We start from the raw sequence: 16676 nt of genomic DNA on the forward strand, positions 1-16676 counted from the left end.
TATTACATGCAGTTTTGTCGTTATGTAAATCCCATACAGCAAGATGATCTCAATGCACTCGTCAATGTGACGTCATACGGTAAAAGTTGACGCAGTTTGTACGCAGTGAGAGGCTGATAAAGTTACATTTTGTACAATGAAAAATGTGTTTTGTAATCAAATAAAATACTATTTGTAGATACATAAGATGCCATTAACTTGCATACGATGTGTATTTTACTATTTTATTCATATACTTTCCGTACATTCTCTAGAAAAGTGATACTGTCCTATATTTGTATGCAGATTCATTGGGAAAGTAATAGAATGGTCCTAATAAATCGATACATTGCAAGAACATACCCTCAATGGATCATGCCAAGCTTTTTCACATAAACTCAAGAAGCATTAAGATATCTAAAAAGTGCTGTGAAACTGATAAAATCTCGCAAATAAATTAATTATATCTATATTTAATAAAGTTGACCAGCAAAATATTCAACATGCGATCTAAATAATGGTATTTTAGCAATTAGATAGTAGAATCTATATAGCTTCGCAGCGCCTTTCACAGAGTACAAATAGTGTTGAAATAAAACATAAATTAAGATTAGATTATAAACTTGGTTATGCATTTGCAATATTGGAATTTATAGATAATTTCAATACTCCAAGTAACTTGCTAAAATCATGTGACTCCGATATCACGTGACAAGTCTGAATAAAAAGTCTAAACGTCCTTAACATGTAAATTTGAACCACATTACGTTTGCTGATATCAGTAAAGTCCTAAAAGGAATTGACCATCCTTGTAAAGAATGCCGATATTTACATTTGGAAACTGTACTGCGTTACTTTCATATATTTATATACTTTAATATTCGTCCCTTCTGTGTTGTCTTTAAGACAAGCACTTATTTGTTTAAACATGATGGAAAAACATTCAAGTTTCACGCCAGTTGACGTGTCTATATTTTACATGGTTTGAATAGTATCTACATATTCGTCGACTAATTTGAAATATTTCGAAATCAAATGAGACATGGATCTGACATTTTGAGTTTTAAATGTCAATATCCGAATAAAGTTTTAGCTGTTAAGCTATGTGAGCGAGAGATACATCTCTGGCATTTTCATGATCACCTCCCTCCGTTAAAAATTGTTTTATTAGCAGAGTAAATAATAACCCATTATAAAAAAAATTAAATATCTCATTAAAACAAAAATTATGCTCTTTAGCTAGGCATTTAAACTTATCAATAGGATGGTTCTTTATAAAAGATCAGAATATTTCTGAGTACAGACATAATCCTTTAGATTTGTGCAAGGTCCAAGTACGAATAGTACCATGTCGTTTTGTAGGTGTAGTTTTGCCGCTCTTGTCATATGGTTGGTTATTGAGAGCTGTAGTTGTGTAAGTATATTCGTTAAAGTTTTATCATTATAATAATTAATAGTATTAGACAGACTTTAGCAGAAAGAATCATATGTTTCCTAAGGGAAGAAACGCAGATCAATTTTGACAATAATTTGCGAACAGTAAATACATGATTTGAAGGTAAAACCTTTACATTCATTTTTCACCCGAAGCAAGCCTTTAAAGGACAAAACTCTCGCACAGGTTTCCAATAGGAGAGGGTAACTTTCAGATATAATTTGCTCTTAGCATTATTATTATATCATTATTAAGAATGGTTTGTATTCTGTTTATTTTTAATGACCATTTTGACAATTAGATTGTCTGCAATACTAAAGGGCTAAACATTTTAAGTTTTTGATTAACAGACTTCCAAAGAAATAAGGGTTCTTGGAAAGCCAAAAATAAGGCCTTTATATCTGAATGTCTCTGAGTGGAAGGGAGACAATGTAGTAACTATGCATGGAAGATTTCAGTGCCCCCCAGACACAACAGCAGAATTTTCTGGGAAAACTATCAGCTTTGACAACGGTAACGTATGCATTTTTTGGGTTTTTGCTTTTTGTTTACCGTATAACAGTTAGTATTGTACGTCATACCGAGTTTTAAAATATCACTTTAAAGATTTTTAGGCAGGTAATGTACAGAAGCCATATATTGTTCATATAACACTGTAAAAAGGAGAAGTAAGATACAAAAATGATTTTTTTAAGATAGTATCACGTGATTAATATACTTGAAAAATCTATACGAAGAAAAAAAACCGTCAGTATATCAGTCCCACTTTTGAGTTTTAACATGGTAATAATGATAATGAACTTTTTTAGCAATGTTTGCCTTGCTTCAAAAAAAGAATACATGTATGGACGGTATGAAGTATTTGCGGTGCGAGGTACTAACCTCTGATTTGCCATGTTTGGAATGGATTTTTTAATGGAGTTTGAAATACAATTGGGGAAAAACATTTCACTTCCATTTTTGAATTTTAAAAAACAAAAATAAAAATCATAATGAACTTTCACAAATCATAGGACAAAACTTTGTCATTCACGTAACTGAAAGGTGACTAAAAATCTACTGAAAGTGGAAAGAAGGGCAGGACTCTTTTATTCAGTAAGCTTTCAAGTCACAATTCAGTTGACTGAATTCCGTAGGTTAATCCTGTGATTCTAATTGTTCAAATTTTAGGAATTAAGTTTGAAGTAATGAAATGACCAGTGAAAATATAATGGGGAAATAATGTCAATATCTATGAATTTCTACGCTTTCGATTTATGAAGGTGTATTTTGATGTGTATCTTGCCCACCTCATTTTAAAAAGTGATCGTGTTCAGAGCATGCTCTTTAATATAAAATAATTTGAGAGACATAATCACCATATGCATGTGATGTTGGTATACAGTGAAATAAGGAAATTGAAGATGGGAAAAAAAACTGAAGATATGCACTTTTTCATACGTTAAGTTATTACATAACCAAAGTCATCTGTAGTTCAGTGAAACATCCAGATATTAAACAGATGTGACAGAATCCTAGGTGTCTCTTATTTTGAGCTTACTGAGATGTATCATGTGGCCATACGAATGAATTGAATAGTTACTATTACTTGCAAAAACGTCGATATATATCTAAGAGTTAAAGGTAGAGCAAACCTTTTGGTGTTCTTATAAAGACGTTTTAACTATATTGTACTTCACACAAATTGAGAAAAAAAATAAGTCGAAAAAGAATTTTTATTTATGAAAATCTCTCTTTATGAAAATAATGTTGCTATAGTTACTTCATTTAAATGAAGAAAAAAAATGTACACACCTGACTGAATTGAGCAATTTGTTCTAAAACATTGATTTCCAATGCATACACATGGTATAAAGCCTGAGACTTTTGAAGAAAAAACATTTAACCTTCTATATATAGAAACATTGAAGAGAGGTGTGACAAGTTCAAGGTTCTCGTTTTTACTCTTATTATAACTAATTAATTTCCTAGAGCTATAGTCGTAGAAAAGACGTTTTTATTGAAAATTAAAAAAAATGGAGAGAAAACTGCGTCACAAAAAGCATATTTATTTTGATTTAAAGTAGAAATAAAACTTCATGATATGAATTTAATTGGAATATTTTATTGCAACCATTCATGTAGTTCTTGATTAATTGAACAGATAATTCTCAATTCTAGTTTCGGACTCAATGGATGGTTCATCGAATTTCAAAATGGTTCTCTTTGATGACCGATGGGGTTGGCTGCCCCGACTTACGTTGAGTTCAAAATCTGCGTCCGAAGAAATGCATATTTATTTGAGTGACGTAGTAGACGACAATGTACAGACAAGTTTTTTGGGAACAAACTGTTTAGTTGGAATAAACAGGTCATCAGAAAAGCAATCTACAACATACACTTCTGTTATTCAGAGCTGTAACAACGCTCCAATAATCGAGAAGTTTAACATTGGACTGAATAAGTCTGGTGAGATTATAAGGCTTGATTCAGACGTATACTGCTATGGTTCGAATGACGAATATGGGAAGTATTTCAAATCGAGGTGTTCCATGTATATATCCAACGATCCTTTGTATGTCACATTTTACGAAGAGAACATGGCTGCTGACAATATTGAGTTGTACTATCTCACCTACCAGTTCGACCCTGTTGGACCTTGCAGTCACAACTGTATTTCAGACATCAAAAGATGGTTTTTCTCAGTCGTTTAGATTCAGCAAGTATCTTTTTTTTTGTAAAATCACTTTTTTTATGTGGCGTTAAATTTTCGAGTTTTTGGAAAAAACGATTGATTTTTAATTATTGCTTTCATGGATGAATAATTGCTGAGTGTGATGTTGAGGACATTTTGCATTTCCTGGTGGATATGAATTCGGATGTCTCTTCTTACCTTGAAAGAGACGAAAAATTAACCCCGAAGATTTCACAGTATTAATAAAATAAATGAAGAAATAAAGCATTGAAAATACACTAAACGCCTTTTCTCTTTTTTTTTCTATTTTCTTTGGAAAGAAGGAAAACAGAAGTATATGAATGAGACTGTGTGTGTTTGGAGAGACTGTGACTGATGGATACAATGCAGATATCGTGATTGAGAATGAGGGAAAGGAAACCTTAACAATACTAGAAAAAAAGGTCTGGGAAAGCACACAAAAGTTCTTTCCTAAAGGGGAATTTCTTTTCCCAGTATTGCCAAGCTACATCAATCTGATTCTCACTTATTCTGTAGGAAAAGCTACCACTTTCACAGATTAAAGAAACGAACCAGTATGCCGTATTTTTTGGGGTGAAATTTGTACCCAATTGCAGTAGTTTTGTACCCGCATCTATATTAGGCTGTCCGGAGGCGTAATATGTATTAAAAATATATATTTTATTTTGAGCTAGATTTTAACTTCAATATGTGATCTATGTATGAATTGCAGTCAACTTGTGATGAGAGTTTAATCATATATTATAATAAAGAATTTTTTTTTAATGTCACATGACCTTGTTGATCACATGACGGTCACTTCTTGCACAGAAATCGCATCGGCACAAGTGCAAAACAAAATTACTGTGAAAAGTTTGTTACACAAGTGAATTCATCGTGATCTTTGATCCATTTAAAGTGCCGGGGGTAAATCTGAATCTCACTTCTTAAGAAAATATTTCACGAGAAATTCAACTTACCCGCATACAAGGGGGGTATTTTCGACTCTTTATCGCAAGTTTTACAAAATAGGATAAATTACATACAATCTCTCAGCAAAATTCAGTAAGAAGAAATACTTCTCTAGTAGATTCACACAGAATAACCTCAATTTATCCTTATTAATCACTTGTGCCAGTCAAATATATACACGATTCATAAATTCTTACTCTATCTACAGACATGTAAGGGGGAGCGTTTCAGATTCTTTTTTATTATTATTGTTTGAATATGTGCATATCGGATAAACAAAAGGAATAACGATAATAAACTGCAAATATTCAACAACATAACAGAATATTGGAGCTTTAAAAAATCCAGACACTTGAATTAAACAACAACGCCGTCATATCAGCTCATGTATGCAGTGACTTGACGTCATATGCTATTATGACGTCATACCTAGGTAGTTCAGAGAAGATACTACAGTTTGATATTTTACGGACAGCCTTATCATACCCGCGTCTATTCAACAGAAAAGATCTTTTGAATCATTCCTTAAAAAATCATATAAACTGTTTTAATATGAAATATGAAAATAACGGACAGGAATCAATTTCCAAAGCCACTGTAACAAAAAAAATTGGGAGCAGAGCAAACACGGACCTCTAAAAACATAATATGTGGGATCAGGTGAAATGAAGGGATTAAGCATCCCCTGGTGACCGGTCACAGCTGCCGTGTGCTTCTTGTCAAGACAGGCAAAGGAAAAAATCAATAAACAACTCAGTGTGAAAATACATGTCTAACAGTTTGTGAGGCATCATTCAACTTAACGATACATTGTATTTGCTATCAAGGTCAATATATCTATCAAATAGTTTGCAAAATGTTGACTTTAGACGAGACTGTAGATATCCTTGTATCATCAACTTATTTGTCAAAAGCCTGTTGTTTTAGAAATTGTTCATAGTAGAGCACGTTCTTGCGTATCGAATCATCTGGGATAATCTGAGCTGGCTTTTTTATCAATACATTTCAACACCTGTCCTTCTGTTTGTCATCTTGTGTCTGTTGTCTGTTCACCTCTTTCACGTAAGCACCAGTTGCGTGTTCTCCGTCTAAGAGTTGGTTGTTCTATTTTCAATAAAATATTCTGGTGTAGGCATTAGTTGTTAAAGGAGAAAAAATACAAAGTCAATGCGATGGAGGATAGGGAATACCCTAAACACTTTTTTTTCTGGTGGGAATGGAGATATTTATTGAAATACTCAAGAGAGATTTTCTTCCTGAAACATGAACATGAGATGCCTAAACCTCAAATTCACGCCTCTTCAGTAATAAATGTATTGGCTCGAAGACAATAAAATGCGCACTTTTGCTTCATACAAGCATTACTTCAAGTTCACAGAAGCGTGATTGTTAATTTAATAGTGTTAAATTTCTGCATGTCTAATTTGGTACAAAAGATCCAATATATATAAATCGGTATACGCATTGAACTCGTTTGATCTTGACATGTGTTAATGGAGCTTTGTATTTAATTTATTTTGCAACTAAAACAACTATTTTTTTTTTGTAAATTTATTATAAAAATGCCAGTTTAAAGCAAATACAAATTACATACCTTGGTAAATTGTCACCGCTGTGCTGCATTTCATTCTGTTGGTTACGCTTGACGAGAATCAAACTAATCAATATGCTGATGTCAGGATTTTTCCGTAAAAGATTTGTTGACATAGAACAATATTTTATTGTAAAACAGTTTGTTTAAGTATTCATTCAAGATAAACGTTAATATTATAGGTTCTTTGTTGAAAATTTAAATTGAGAAGTAAACATCAGTTATTATAATTTAAATATACACAGAAATAGTTCTAAAATATAAAAACTTTAACCGATATTAATTTATTTGACTGATCAGAGAGATTTGCTTTGGAATGTCAAGCAGTTCAAGTTTCTCACACGCTAGATACAAAAACATTTAAATTTTGGCTTTCCGGTAAATGACGCAATATCAAAAGTGCAAGCCCTTAATTTGATGTATGCATTTCGGAGATTATTAAAATTCAAATTTATTAATTAATAAGTATAGATATACCTCATTTGCAAATATTTCAAAGAACAAAAATGAGCGACGACAAAACAGTCTTTAAATCCCGGATGTATAAAATAAAAAGACGGAGGGTCAACAACTACAGATGCTTTTTATTGGTTGCTAATCAATTCAATTCAATTGCCATAAAAATACATTCGAAGATTTTAAAATTCTTAATAAAAATGCTTTGCACAATTGGTTGTCTTCTTCAGAATTCATTAAAAAAGAGACGTGATGCTGTTCAACCTTCATACTTTATTTTCAAATATATTTTTCTTAGTAAATCTAAATGATTGTGAAAAACCATCGTTCTTTATCTGCTATACATGGGTGAACACAATTAGATCCAACAGGTTGGAATATGTAAATTAGATAAAGTAGGTCAACTTTATCAGCTGCCATTTTGTCTTTACGAAATGTTACGTATTGGGGTTCGCTGGATATATTCTTTGAACACCTAGATGTAAAATATTTGATATTTTCTTCATTTGAATTAAAACAGAAAATGTCTGAATCAAATCTCAAAATCTCACTAGATTTATTAATTCCAATGATAAAATAATCGGACATGGCGTATTCCTCGCAATTCTGAACAATAGACGTGAACGTTGAAGTTTTATTATCAGAAGAACTGCTAATTCCGATTTTGCACTTTGTTCCGAAACGCTCATTCTGTACGCTCTCGTCCTTTATATCGTTCAAATAAATGTCCAGTGATTCCGATGTTGATTTTGAGCGGAGTGTAAGTTTGGGAAAATATATTTTTGCGTCATGGAACAAAACCAATTCGAAGTCTGTGGAATTTTTCTTTGAGTCCGACACTAAAAAATAAAAAAAAGAATAAATAAGAAGTATTGCGTATATTGTTTATATTTCTCAATATACTTCTAAATCACCCCACGAATTCAAAATAGGTAATTTCACAATAAAAGGTGTTGCAGGCGAACGGACATTCAAAAATTCTGACTGAAACTAATCAAAGTACATGTAATTCATAAATATGAACTGGTGTGTTTTTATCTTCTTTGAAATCATTGAAAATTAAAAAAAAGTTCCTTCCCTTGAAACGGTGTTAAATTACATAATAAGAATAGAGCACACTTTTAATACATTAGGAATTCCGTGATATTGATTTGTCTTATACAATTTATTTGAAAATATACCTTTCTGTTTTTATTATACCTGTTTTACATCTTGAATATATATTATCTTTTTTCTTTGCAATTTTCGATTGCCTTATTTTTTACTTTTAGAAATCAAAACGGCTATTCATTCTAAGTATCATACCAGTTCCGAAAGACACTAAATGTGTAATAAACCATGATAAGGACGAATTAAATACAATATCTATAAAAGAGAAAAATGAAGAAACGCACAAAATTGTTTTGGTTGCGTTGGTCATGAAGACAAATTATCATAACCCGGTTTTGCTATGGCCTTGTGGTGTTATGTTTAAGGCAACAATCAAATTTATACATGTACTCGGAACTCTCGGCCTTCGAGAAGTGAGAGATTCCTTTGGTGCCAGTATCTACTGCGACACGAGACCTCGGTTTATACATCTCATCCGAAGGACCGGTCTCTGCGTCGCACATTGGATTCAAACCCGCGACATAAGGACCAACTCCTTACTCCGAGACTAGAAAAAAAACACTCGAAAATAGCTATTTAACGCTTAAGTGAGCTCTAAATTTATAAATATATGTCTTTTACCTTTCTGAAATTTCAAAATGGTCCCATAATCAATATCTGCAATTGTATCTTCAGGGCACTGAAATCGTCCGTATACAAACACTGTAGTTTCCCTGGTTCTGGTGTTCAGGTAAAGGGGCTTTATGCTTGGCTTTTCAAGAGTTCGCTCTATTTTTGAAACCTGTCATTTCCAAACATAGCAGTATATGATGAAATGCAGCAGAAATAAGTTTCTTATGGGTTTATATTATCATGCATGCCAATAATTACTATGTAATAATAAAAAAACCCATTTATTTCGGAGGAAATGTGCGAATCTTGTGTGTGTGTGTGTGTGCATTCCCAAATCAACTTAGATACTTACACGAAGATTTTACCTATATCCAGAATTTTTCATCGTAGAATGTGAATCTGTGTAAATACGAATTAATTTTTGGAAGATTTTTCCACTGGATATTGAATCTTATCGTTTATCTATTCCTAAGAGAAAGGGAGTATACCTAAATGTATGTGCATGCACTATTGATAGCACTCTAAAGTACTTGCAACCATATTAGTCTTTTTTATTTGTCTACACAAATACCCAAATAAAGGTGAAGGTATTCTTGTTAAAAGATGCTTTGTCAGCTTTCTATTTTCATTTAAAGATGTATTATTATTAACTTTCATATTTTACTCTATACAAGCCTAACCCTAACCAGACAAGAACACCAATAACGTATCTTATGTCATGTTACGTCAGCAAAATTCGGTTATAAATTAAAATTTATAATATTTTTATAAAGAGCTTCAGCTTTCAAGGAAGCTATATAAAAGTTTTGCAAATATCTTTCACAACTTTTTTGTAGCAACATTGGAATAAATAAAAGGTGCCCTCTTATCTTTAGAGTATGGAGACAAACGTCTTTGAATTTGAATATGTCTTATTAATGTAAGAAGGGACAATTAACTCTACGTATCCAATATTTAAATTGATGGAAATCAATTTTTTTTGTGCGGAATGTTAACATCCGGTGAAGTTATAATAATACTTACGCAGTCACACTTGTCAATCATCATCCACAGAACAAGAACAAAACACATTCTTCTAATGTGCCTGTTGCAAATCATACTTCCACCTCGCATAAAGGAGAAAAGCTGTACTTTTGAAAGTTAAAATTTCACAATTGACAGTTTGTATTTCGCAATCACTCAACAAATTATAAATTAGAATAAATTTGTCTAATCTGAAATAAGCAGTAAGTGTAATATGCAAAATTGACTTCTGAATTATGCATTTATCCTAATTGGAGAATAATGGTATTCAATCTCGGATTTAAAAATGTCAAAGATTCATCTCTCTTTTAATGCTTAAAATTAGTCTAATTTGCAACGCTCCCTGTACAAACCCAGGTCTCGACTGATCTAAGTCGATTAAAAGAAAAATAGGTAGCAAATATTCCTTCACAATGCGCTCGGCACTTTGAAGTATAATATGCAGTTCATTCGGATGAGGAGGCCCCGTGTCACGGCAGGCGCGAGCACGATAAAGATATCTCATTGCTCAATGGCCCTGAGTGCCGAATGCCGAGATTTATTGAGTTCTAAGACAAAATAACCTGATATTTTGTAAAACTGGTCACAATTCTGAATAGCGGGGTAGTATGTGGTAGTTTGGTCATTAGATAAATTATCCATTCCAACTAAGCAGTTTGCGAATTCATATGTCGAAACGATATATCCCAGTGAGCTTGAAATAAAAGATAATACAGAGTATGGCACTCTGTTTTATATTTGGATATTTGACTAGAAAAAGACATACATGTAATCTACAAAGCTTCATGACAAACGTGATAACTTTAACTTTTCAATCATCAACTTCCGTACAATATACCTTTATCGTCTGCATAAGGAGTGTATAACTGTCAGTTGATTCGATACGTAAGAGCATGCTCTACAAATGAACAATTTCTAAACAGAGGTAAGTTATTGACAAACAAGTTGATGAAACAAGGATATCAAGCGTCTCGTTTAAAGTCATCATTTCGTCGTAAGTTCTGTGGTCGATACAATGACCTTGTCAGCAAATGCAATCTATCATTAAGTCATATGCTGACTGACAATTTTCATACTGATTGTTAGGCCATTATTTACACATTGCATTGTCGACGGATTTGTCCGTTATTTCCCGATCATAACAAGGAACACATGGCGGCTGAGACGGGTTGGCAGGGGATACGCATTCCTCCATGGCACCTGATCCAACCTCTGATGTTTATGGAGGTCCCTGGTTGCTCTGCTTCTGATTTATATTGTTTTAAGGAACTTTGAGCATGAATACATGTCGTTATCTCCATGTTTCATCCATTACAGAAAATCATGTTTTCGTGGATTTTACTAAGATAAAAAAATCAAATTATCGGATAAAAATGGTTGATCAAAATATATTAAATTATACAAAATGGAACATTTCCGTTTCATCCCCCCTTTTTGTTGTAAAAAATATGTTTAAGTTAAAACAATTATACAAATGACCTTCATTAATGAGAACATTGTAAAAAAAAAAGTTGTGTCAGTAAATTAGTCCAGGTTTTAATTAAAGCAAAGCTAGATCAAATTCTTAAGACATATGGACAAGAGAGGTACATGTAGTTTTTCATTTAATGGCATTTATAGTATGTCGCAGATGGCGGTAATTTTTTTTTACAGTCAGCAGCTCAATTTGTCTCTGAAGTCCATTGGTGTAGAAATTTTAACTACATTAATTATCAGATAAATATGTTTCTAGGAAAGGTGCTTCTATTCTGAATACGTCTTTTAAAAAGCATTATCTATATTATCATCTAACTGTTAGTCCCCGAGGGTCTGTACAGCCCAGTAACATGGTTCTTCGATACTGGTTTGGAAATACGGAGATATATATATATATATATATATATATATATATATATATATATATATATATATATATATATATATATATATATATATATATATATATATATATATATATATGTATGTATATTAGCTCTGATCCTTCGACGTATTTGTCTCTATTCTTTGGCACCTTTTTTCAGCTCTTCCATGTATATATTTTCGATTTTCAACCTTTCTGTTATATCAAAATTGGTACACTATATGATTTATATTATGACCCCTGGGTCGAGGCATCTGTTGGTGGACTGTTAGTCCACGAGGGTCTCTACAGCCCAGTAACCTAGTACAGTAAAACTCTGTTATAACGAAGTCACTGGGACCTGTGAAATTACTTTGCTATATCCGTAATTCGTTATAACCGTATAAGGATTTCGTAAAATTTATATTACCGGAGATCCAACAAAAAATCGCTATATCCGTGTTCGTACTAAACGAGTTTTACTGTACTTCGATACTAGCTTGAAAATACGGATTTATATTTAATTGCTGTGGTCAAATTTATTTCAAAATTGAGGATTATCTCCCTCATGCATAGCTCTGATCCTTTGACGTCTTTGGCACTTTTTTCAGCTCTTCCATGTTTTTTTTTAATTTAAATATTTTGGCTTTCTAAAGTTTCGTCTTAAGCATCACTGAAGAAACATAATTTGTCGAAATGCGCATCTGGTGCATCAAAATTGGCACCGTATATGATTTATTTCTAAAACAGTATTCCTTTATGCAATTACATGTATCCTAATTTACTTATTTTAAAAAAAGTTTATAAACTTTAAGGTGTTTCTATATTGAATATTTCTTATTTTAAAAATCGTAATTTAAAAGCACTATTTCGTTTTGAAAATTACAGCGTTTATTAATTTACAGATTTTACAAATTTTCAAAAGAGATTTCAAGAGATCTGGCACCCGTTGAAATAATTGACGGCTTTGTGATACATTTTTTATAATTATATCTGAACTTTAAATATGTATTTTGTTGGAAAATGTATTTTGTAGTTGTTTTGTTGATAATTCAATTGAGCAAAATGATATCATTCAGAGTAAAGACATGATTGTTGAAGCAATGCGTTTAACTATAACTATTAATCATAATGGCAGCAACGTTTTGATTAAAATCCAATGAATTTGAAATATAAAATAAATCAAACGTGCCATGATATATTTCGAAATTGCTTGGAATCTTAAAATGTTAAAACGGTATTGCTGAGCAGGTCAAAATTGACAAATGCTATCACAGTTCACTAAATTATGTAAAGAATCATATGTGTGTAATTTTTTTTTTTGAAAATAAAAGATAAACTAAGCTTATAAACAAGACTTATTTTTTAATAAAGGAAGTCCTAATTTTGATGAAGATAATTATTGTTTTGTTTTGTTTCAATTAAATGTTTAAGTCTGTTTATTGCTGTTTTATTTTGCTCTTTTTTTGCAAATAATACAACATTTGATTAAATGGTGATAAAAATCTCAGCACAACATTTGCTCTTGCATAGGTTTACAATAGTTATCTACATTATACTACAATAGCTAAAGTTTTCTATAGAAAATACCTTGATTACCTATATAAAAAAAAAATTTAAACACTTTTTTTAGACCTAGGACCTTATAATGTCTCTTTAATTTAATACCAAGGTAGTAATGATTAGAAACAACTTTGTGGATATACAGTGGAATATAGCGATAGTAAGTAATTAAGCTTAAAGATTCATTCAATTGATGCACATTTTGAGCAGAGCAATCATGGACCTCTAAAAAGGTTGGGTCAGGTGACCTGAATGGGGGTACATGTGTAAGCATTCCCAGTCAAACGGTAACTTCAGCCATGTGTTCCTTGTCCCGATCGGGCAAATGAAAAAAAAATCAAAAGTAACTCGGTGAAAATAATGGCGTAAAAATTTTGTCAATCAAAAACTATTAGGGTACCTCCACTCAATAATAATTCTATGTAACGCGTAATCTGATTGGCTCTATATCTTTGCATGACAGGTCCATAAAACTGCAAATTTCTCTTTTGTCGTCATGCATTTCATCATATTCAACTTCTTAGGAGACTTCCTGGATTTTCGTGCGAATCCCTTGTGAGATATAAATTTTTCTTGGCTGAAAAAATCTTCATGTTTCCCGACCATTTATGAAATAAATGTATAATAGATCCCATCTACATCAAATCTTTGCACATAAGAACTTGATAACATGATGTATAACATTTGAATTTCACAAGTAAAATTCTTCAAGTCACAATAATAATAATAATAATAATAAAAAGATTTTTGCTGATATAGTTAAATATAGTTTACTATAGGAAAACTTCACTTAAATGTACTATTTTTTGTTGCCATGAAGACTCAAAGTTATTTTAAATTAATATTTAAAGAATTATGTGTGCGATTATTCAAATTGGAAAATAACAAAAGGTTTTAAGCTTTCTATTTATTTTCTTTTGTACGTATATATTTGTTATCAATACATGCCATTCTGGGGAAAGATACAATATCATGAAACATCATCTTAACCTAGAGGTCTGTAGGAGGAATAAGAAAATATGCATCGTTTAATTAAGTGAATTTTTACAGTGTCATTTTCAATGAAATTACTTGTAATAATACATGAAAACTGTACAAATGTCCAGTCAAACGCTGAAAATGTTTAGGTATGCTTTTTTGTAAGGAAATTTTCCCTTCTTGAATAAACATTATGTTTAAAATATTACATGTATTTTATTTTATTCTCTCTCTCTCTCTCTCTGGATTCATCCAATACATGTACCAATGAATGATCTGCTATACAAACTGCTTTTCATTGTTTAAATTCACCAGTAATTGTTATATGTACCTTGACCTATGAAGAAACTGATTATAGGTATTTAAGCCTGTTTGATCCGTCTCGCTAGATCATCCGATAGAGCGCTCGCTCAGCGAACAGAAGGTTGTAGATTCGAGCTACGAACGCGACTGACCTATGTCGAGAAGAAATAGGCAGCAATTGATCCTTCGCAAAGCAGTAGGCACTTTTAAGTGAAATTTGTGGGTCCTTCGGATGAGACCTTAAAATCCAAAGCCTCTTGTAACAGCAGGCCTTGGCATGATAAAGATCCCTTACTGTTCAATTTCCCAGGATGCCGAGTAAAGGAGTAAATTTGAAGCCTTCACCGGTATATGGAGACTTTTCTTTACGAGTGAAAAATTCTCGAATGGGACTTTGAACAACATACAATCAATCATAATGTTCACGTAAAATTAATATATATTTTTTTAAAATAAATGATAAAAAAAAATGAAGATATATAACCTTTATCAAATTTGACAACTGTCCCATCATCAAATTCTGCTATGGTGTCCTTGGGGCACTGAAATCTTCCGTACAAAGTAACTCTCTTGTCATCCATTGAAACAGATACATTTAGATAACGAGGCATTATACTGAGTTTTTCAAGGACCACACTGGTGTTGAAGCCTGAAATTATTTAAGATATACTGTGGAATCATTCTGATTAGTGGGGTTCAATGTTCGTGGGCAAGCGTAATTTTTACTTGTTTATGGGGACGTTATTTCATTGGAGTACTCGTTTATACGGTAGATTCAATGAATCAATATGTTAACAAAACAAACGTTCTTTGGGATGTAAATTCAAGGTAGGGTCGAACCACGAAATCTGCAAACATTGGTCCCCAGCGATGATGATTCTACAGTAATCATATTAATATATGTTTTATCATCTGCAGATATATTTTCGTACTTATCCAGTTTATACAATACAGTGCATATATGAACTGATTATAATTATACAAGGTGAGTGAAAAAAATATGTGCATACATTTAACTTTATTGATTTCTTTTCAAATGTTCTTGATCCTTACCGTTAATTTTGAACACATAATACAAGTGAATAATTACATGTAAAACGTATATTTATAAAACATCTATTTTTAAAAAGTTTTTAAAAAGAACTTGATCTTCAACTTCTGAAATTTAAAATTTGCTTCAAATCGTTCAAATGAATGCAGAGTCATAATGATACTTCTTATTGAAACTTTCACATTAAGAAAAAAAAAGATCTTAACTTTCTTTCCAAAGTATTTTTTTCAGTTTCCTAAAATCAGTTAATTTGATATTTGATTAGTTTTTTAAGCAAACGATATGAAGAAGATGGAATTTTGTTTGTACAATAACATGAATGTTGGGAAGAAAGGAAAAAAATAGTTTGAAACTGATTTCCATTAGTGGTTAATTTAAACGATTTGAAAAGAATAGGAAATCATCATGGAATATTTTTTAAATAAATGAAACTTTTTGGACAAACCAATAGTTTTAACAAAATTTAATTGCAAAAATATGCAAAATATATATGCACTTCAAGAAAACATCACATACGTGTTAAATGCATGAAACAAAAGTAAGTTTATACAAAAAGTTGTTTCGAAATAATGGGGATGAAAATCAGATAATTCTTTCCCCTACATACCTCCGTGGAAATATCATAGGATTGTTCCTTAAACGCATTTTTTGCTTGACGGATTAACATTGTTACGTTTCTCTTGCGACTTTTTTCAAAACTCTTTTCAATAAGTTTAAGAAATGTAATATTTTACTTTTTTCCTAGTCATTGCTTAAACTGATCAATTGTTCTTTCCTGCAAAGAAAAGTAAAATGGTGCATGATATGCATATAAACAATTACGTGAACGAAATAAAGGAAAAAAAAACTTACACAATGACAATTTTCTATCGCCATCCATTTGAAAAGACCAACCCTACTGAGAAACAGTTTGAAATTCATATTGACCTTTTTTGTGCCTGTATAATAATACAGAATTGTGTCTAAAGGAGAGGCATATTTATACCTAGAAATTTACTTATCTTTCATATGAAATGATCACAATGAGAGAAGTTAAAATTGAAAATGTCAAAGATTCATCACTCGGGCACCGACGATAAAGCTTCAATT

At 31.7% G+C, this 16676-nt stretch overlaps 2 protein-coding genes across 2 annotated transcripts; one reads left to right on the forward strand and one right to left on the reverse strand.

Moving 5' to 3' along the window:
* The first annotated feature begins 1316 nt into the window (after window positions 1-1316).
* On the forward strand, window positions 1317-4348 carry LOC133197934 (uncharacterized). Its single transcript, XM_061334109.1, has 3 exons — window positions 1317-1393; window positions 1765-1927; window positions 3575-4348. Exons 1-3 carry the CDS (start codon window positions 1328-1330, stop codon window positions 4105-4107), a joined length of 762 nt encoding a protein of 253 aa, XP_061190093.1. The 5' UTR covers window positions 1317-1327; the 3' UTR covers window positions 4108-4348.
* A 2967-nt stretch (window positions 4349-7315) lies between these two features.
* LOC133197936 (uncharacterized) lies at window positions 7316-9913 on the reverse strand. The gene is made up of 3 exons (XM_061334110.1): window positions 9853-9913; window positions 8839-8998; window positions 7316-7946 (listed from the first exon to the last, which is right to left on the reverse strand). The coding sequence occupies exons 1-3, from the start codon at window positions 9898-9900 to the stop codon at window positions 7411-7413; spliced, it is 744 nt and encodes a 247-aa protein (XP_061190094.1). The 5' UTR covers window positions 9901-9913; the 3' UTR covers window positions 7316-7410.
* Between the last annotated feature and the right edge of the window lie 6763 nt (window positions 9914-16676).

The sequence above is a fragment of the Saccostrea echinata genome, unplaced genomic scaffold (assembly GCF_033153115.1).
Source record: "Saccostrea echinata isolate AGI-Se365-2 ecotype Australia unplaced genomic scaffold, CSIRO_AGI_Sech_v1 ptg000032l, whole genome shotgun sequence".
In the NCBI taxonomy this organism is placed as follows: Eukaryota; Metazoa; Mollusca; class Bivalvia; order Ostreida; family Ostreidae; genus Saccostrea; species Saccostrea echinata.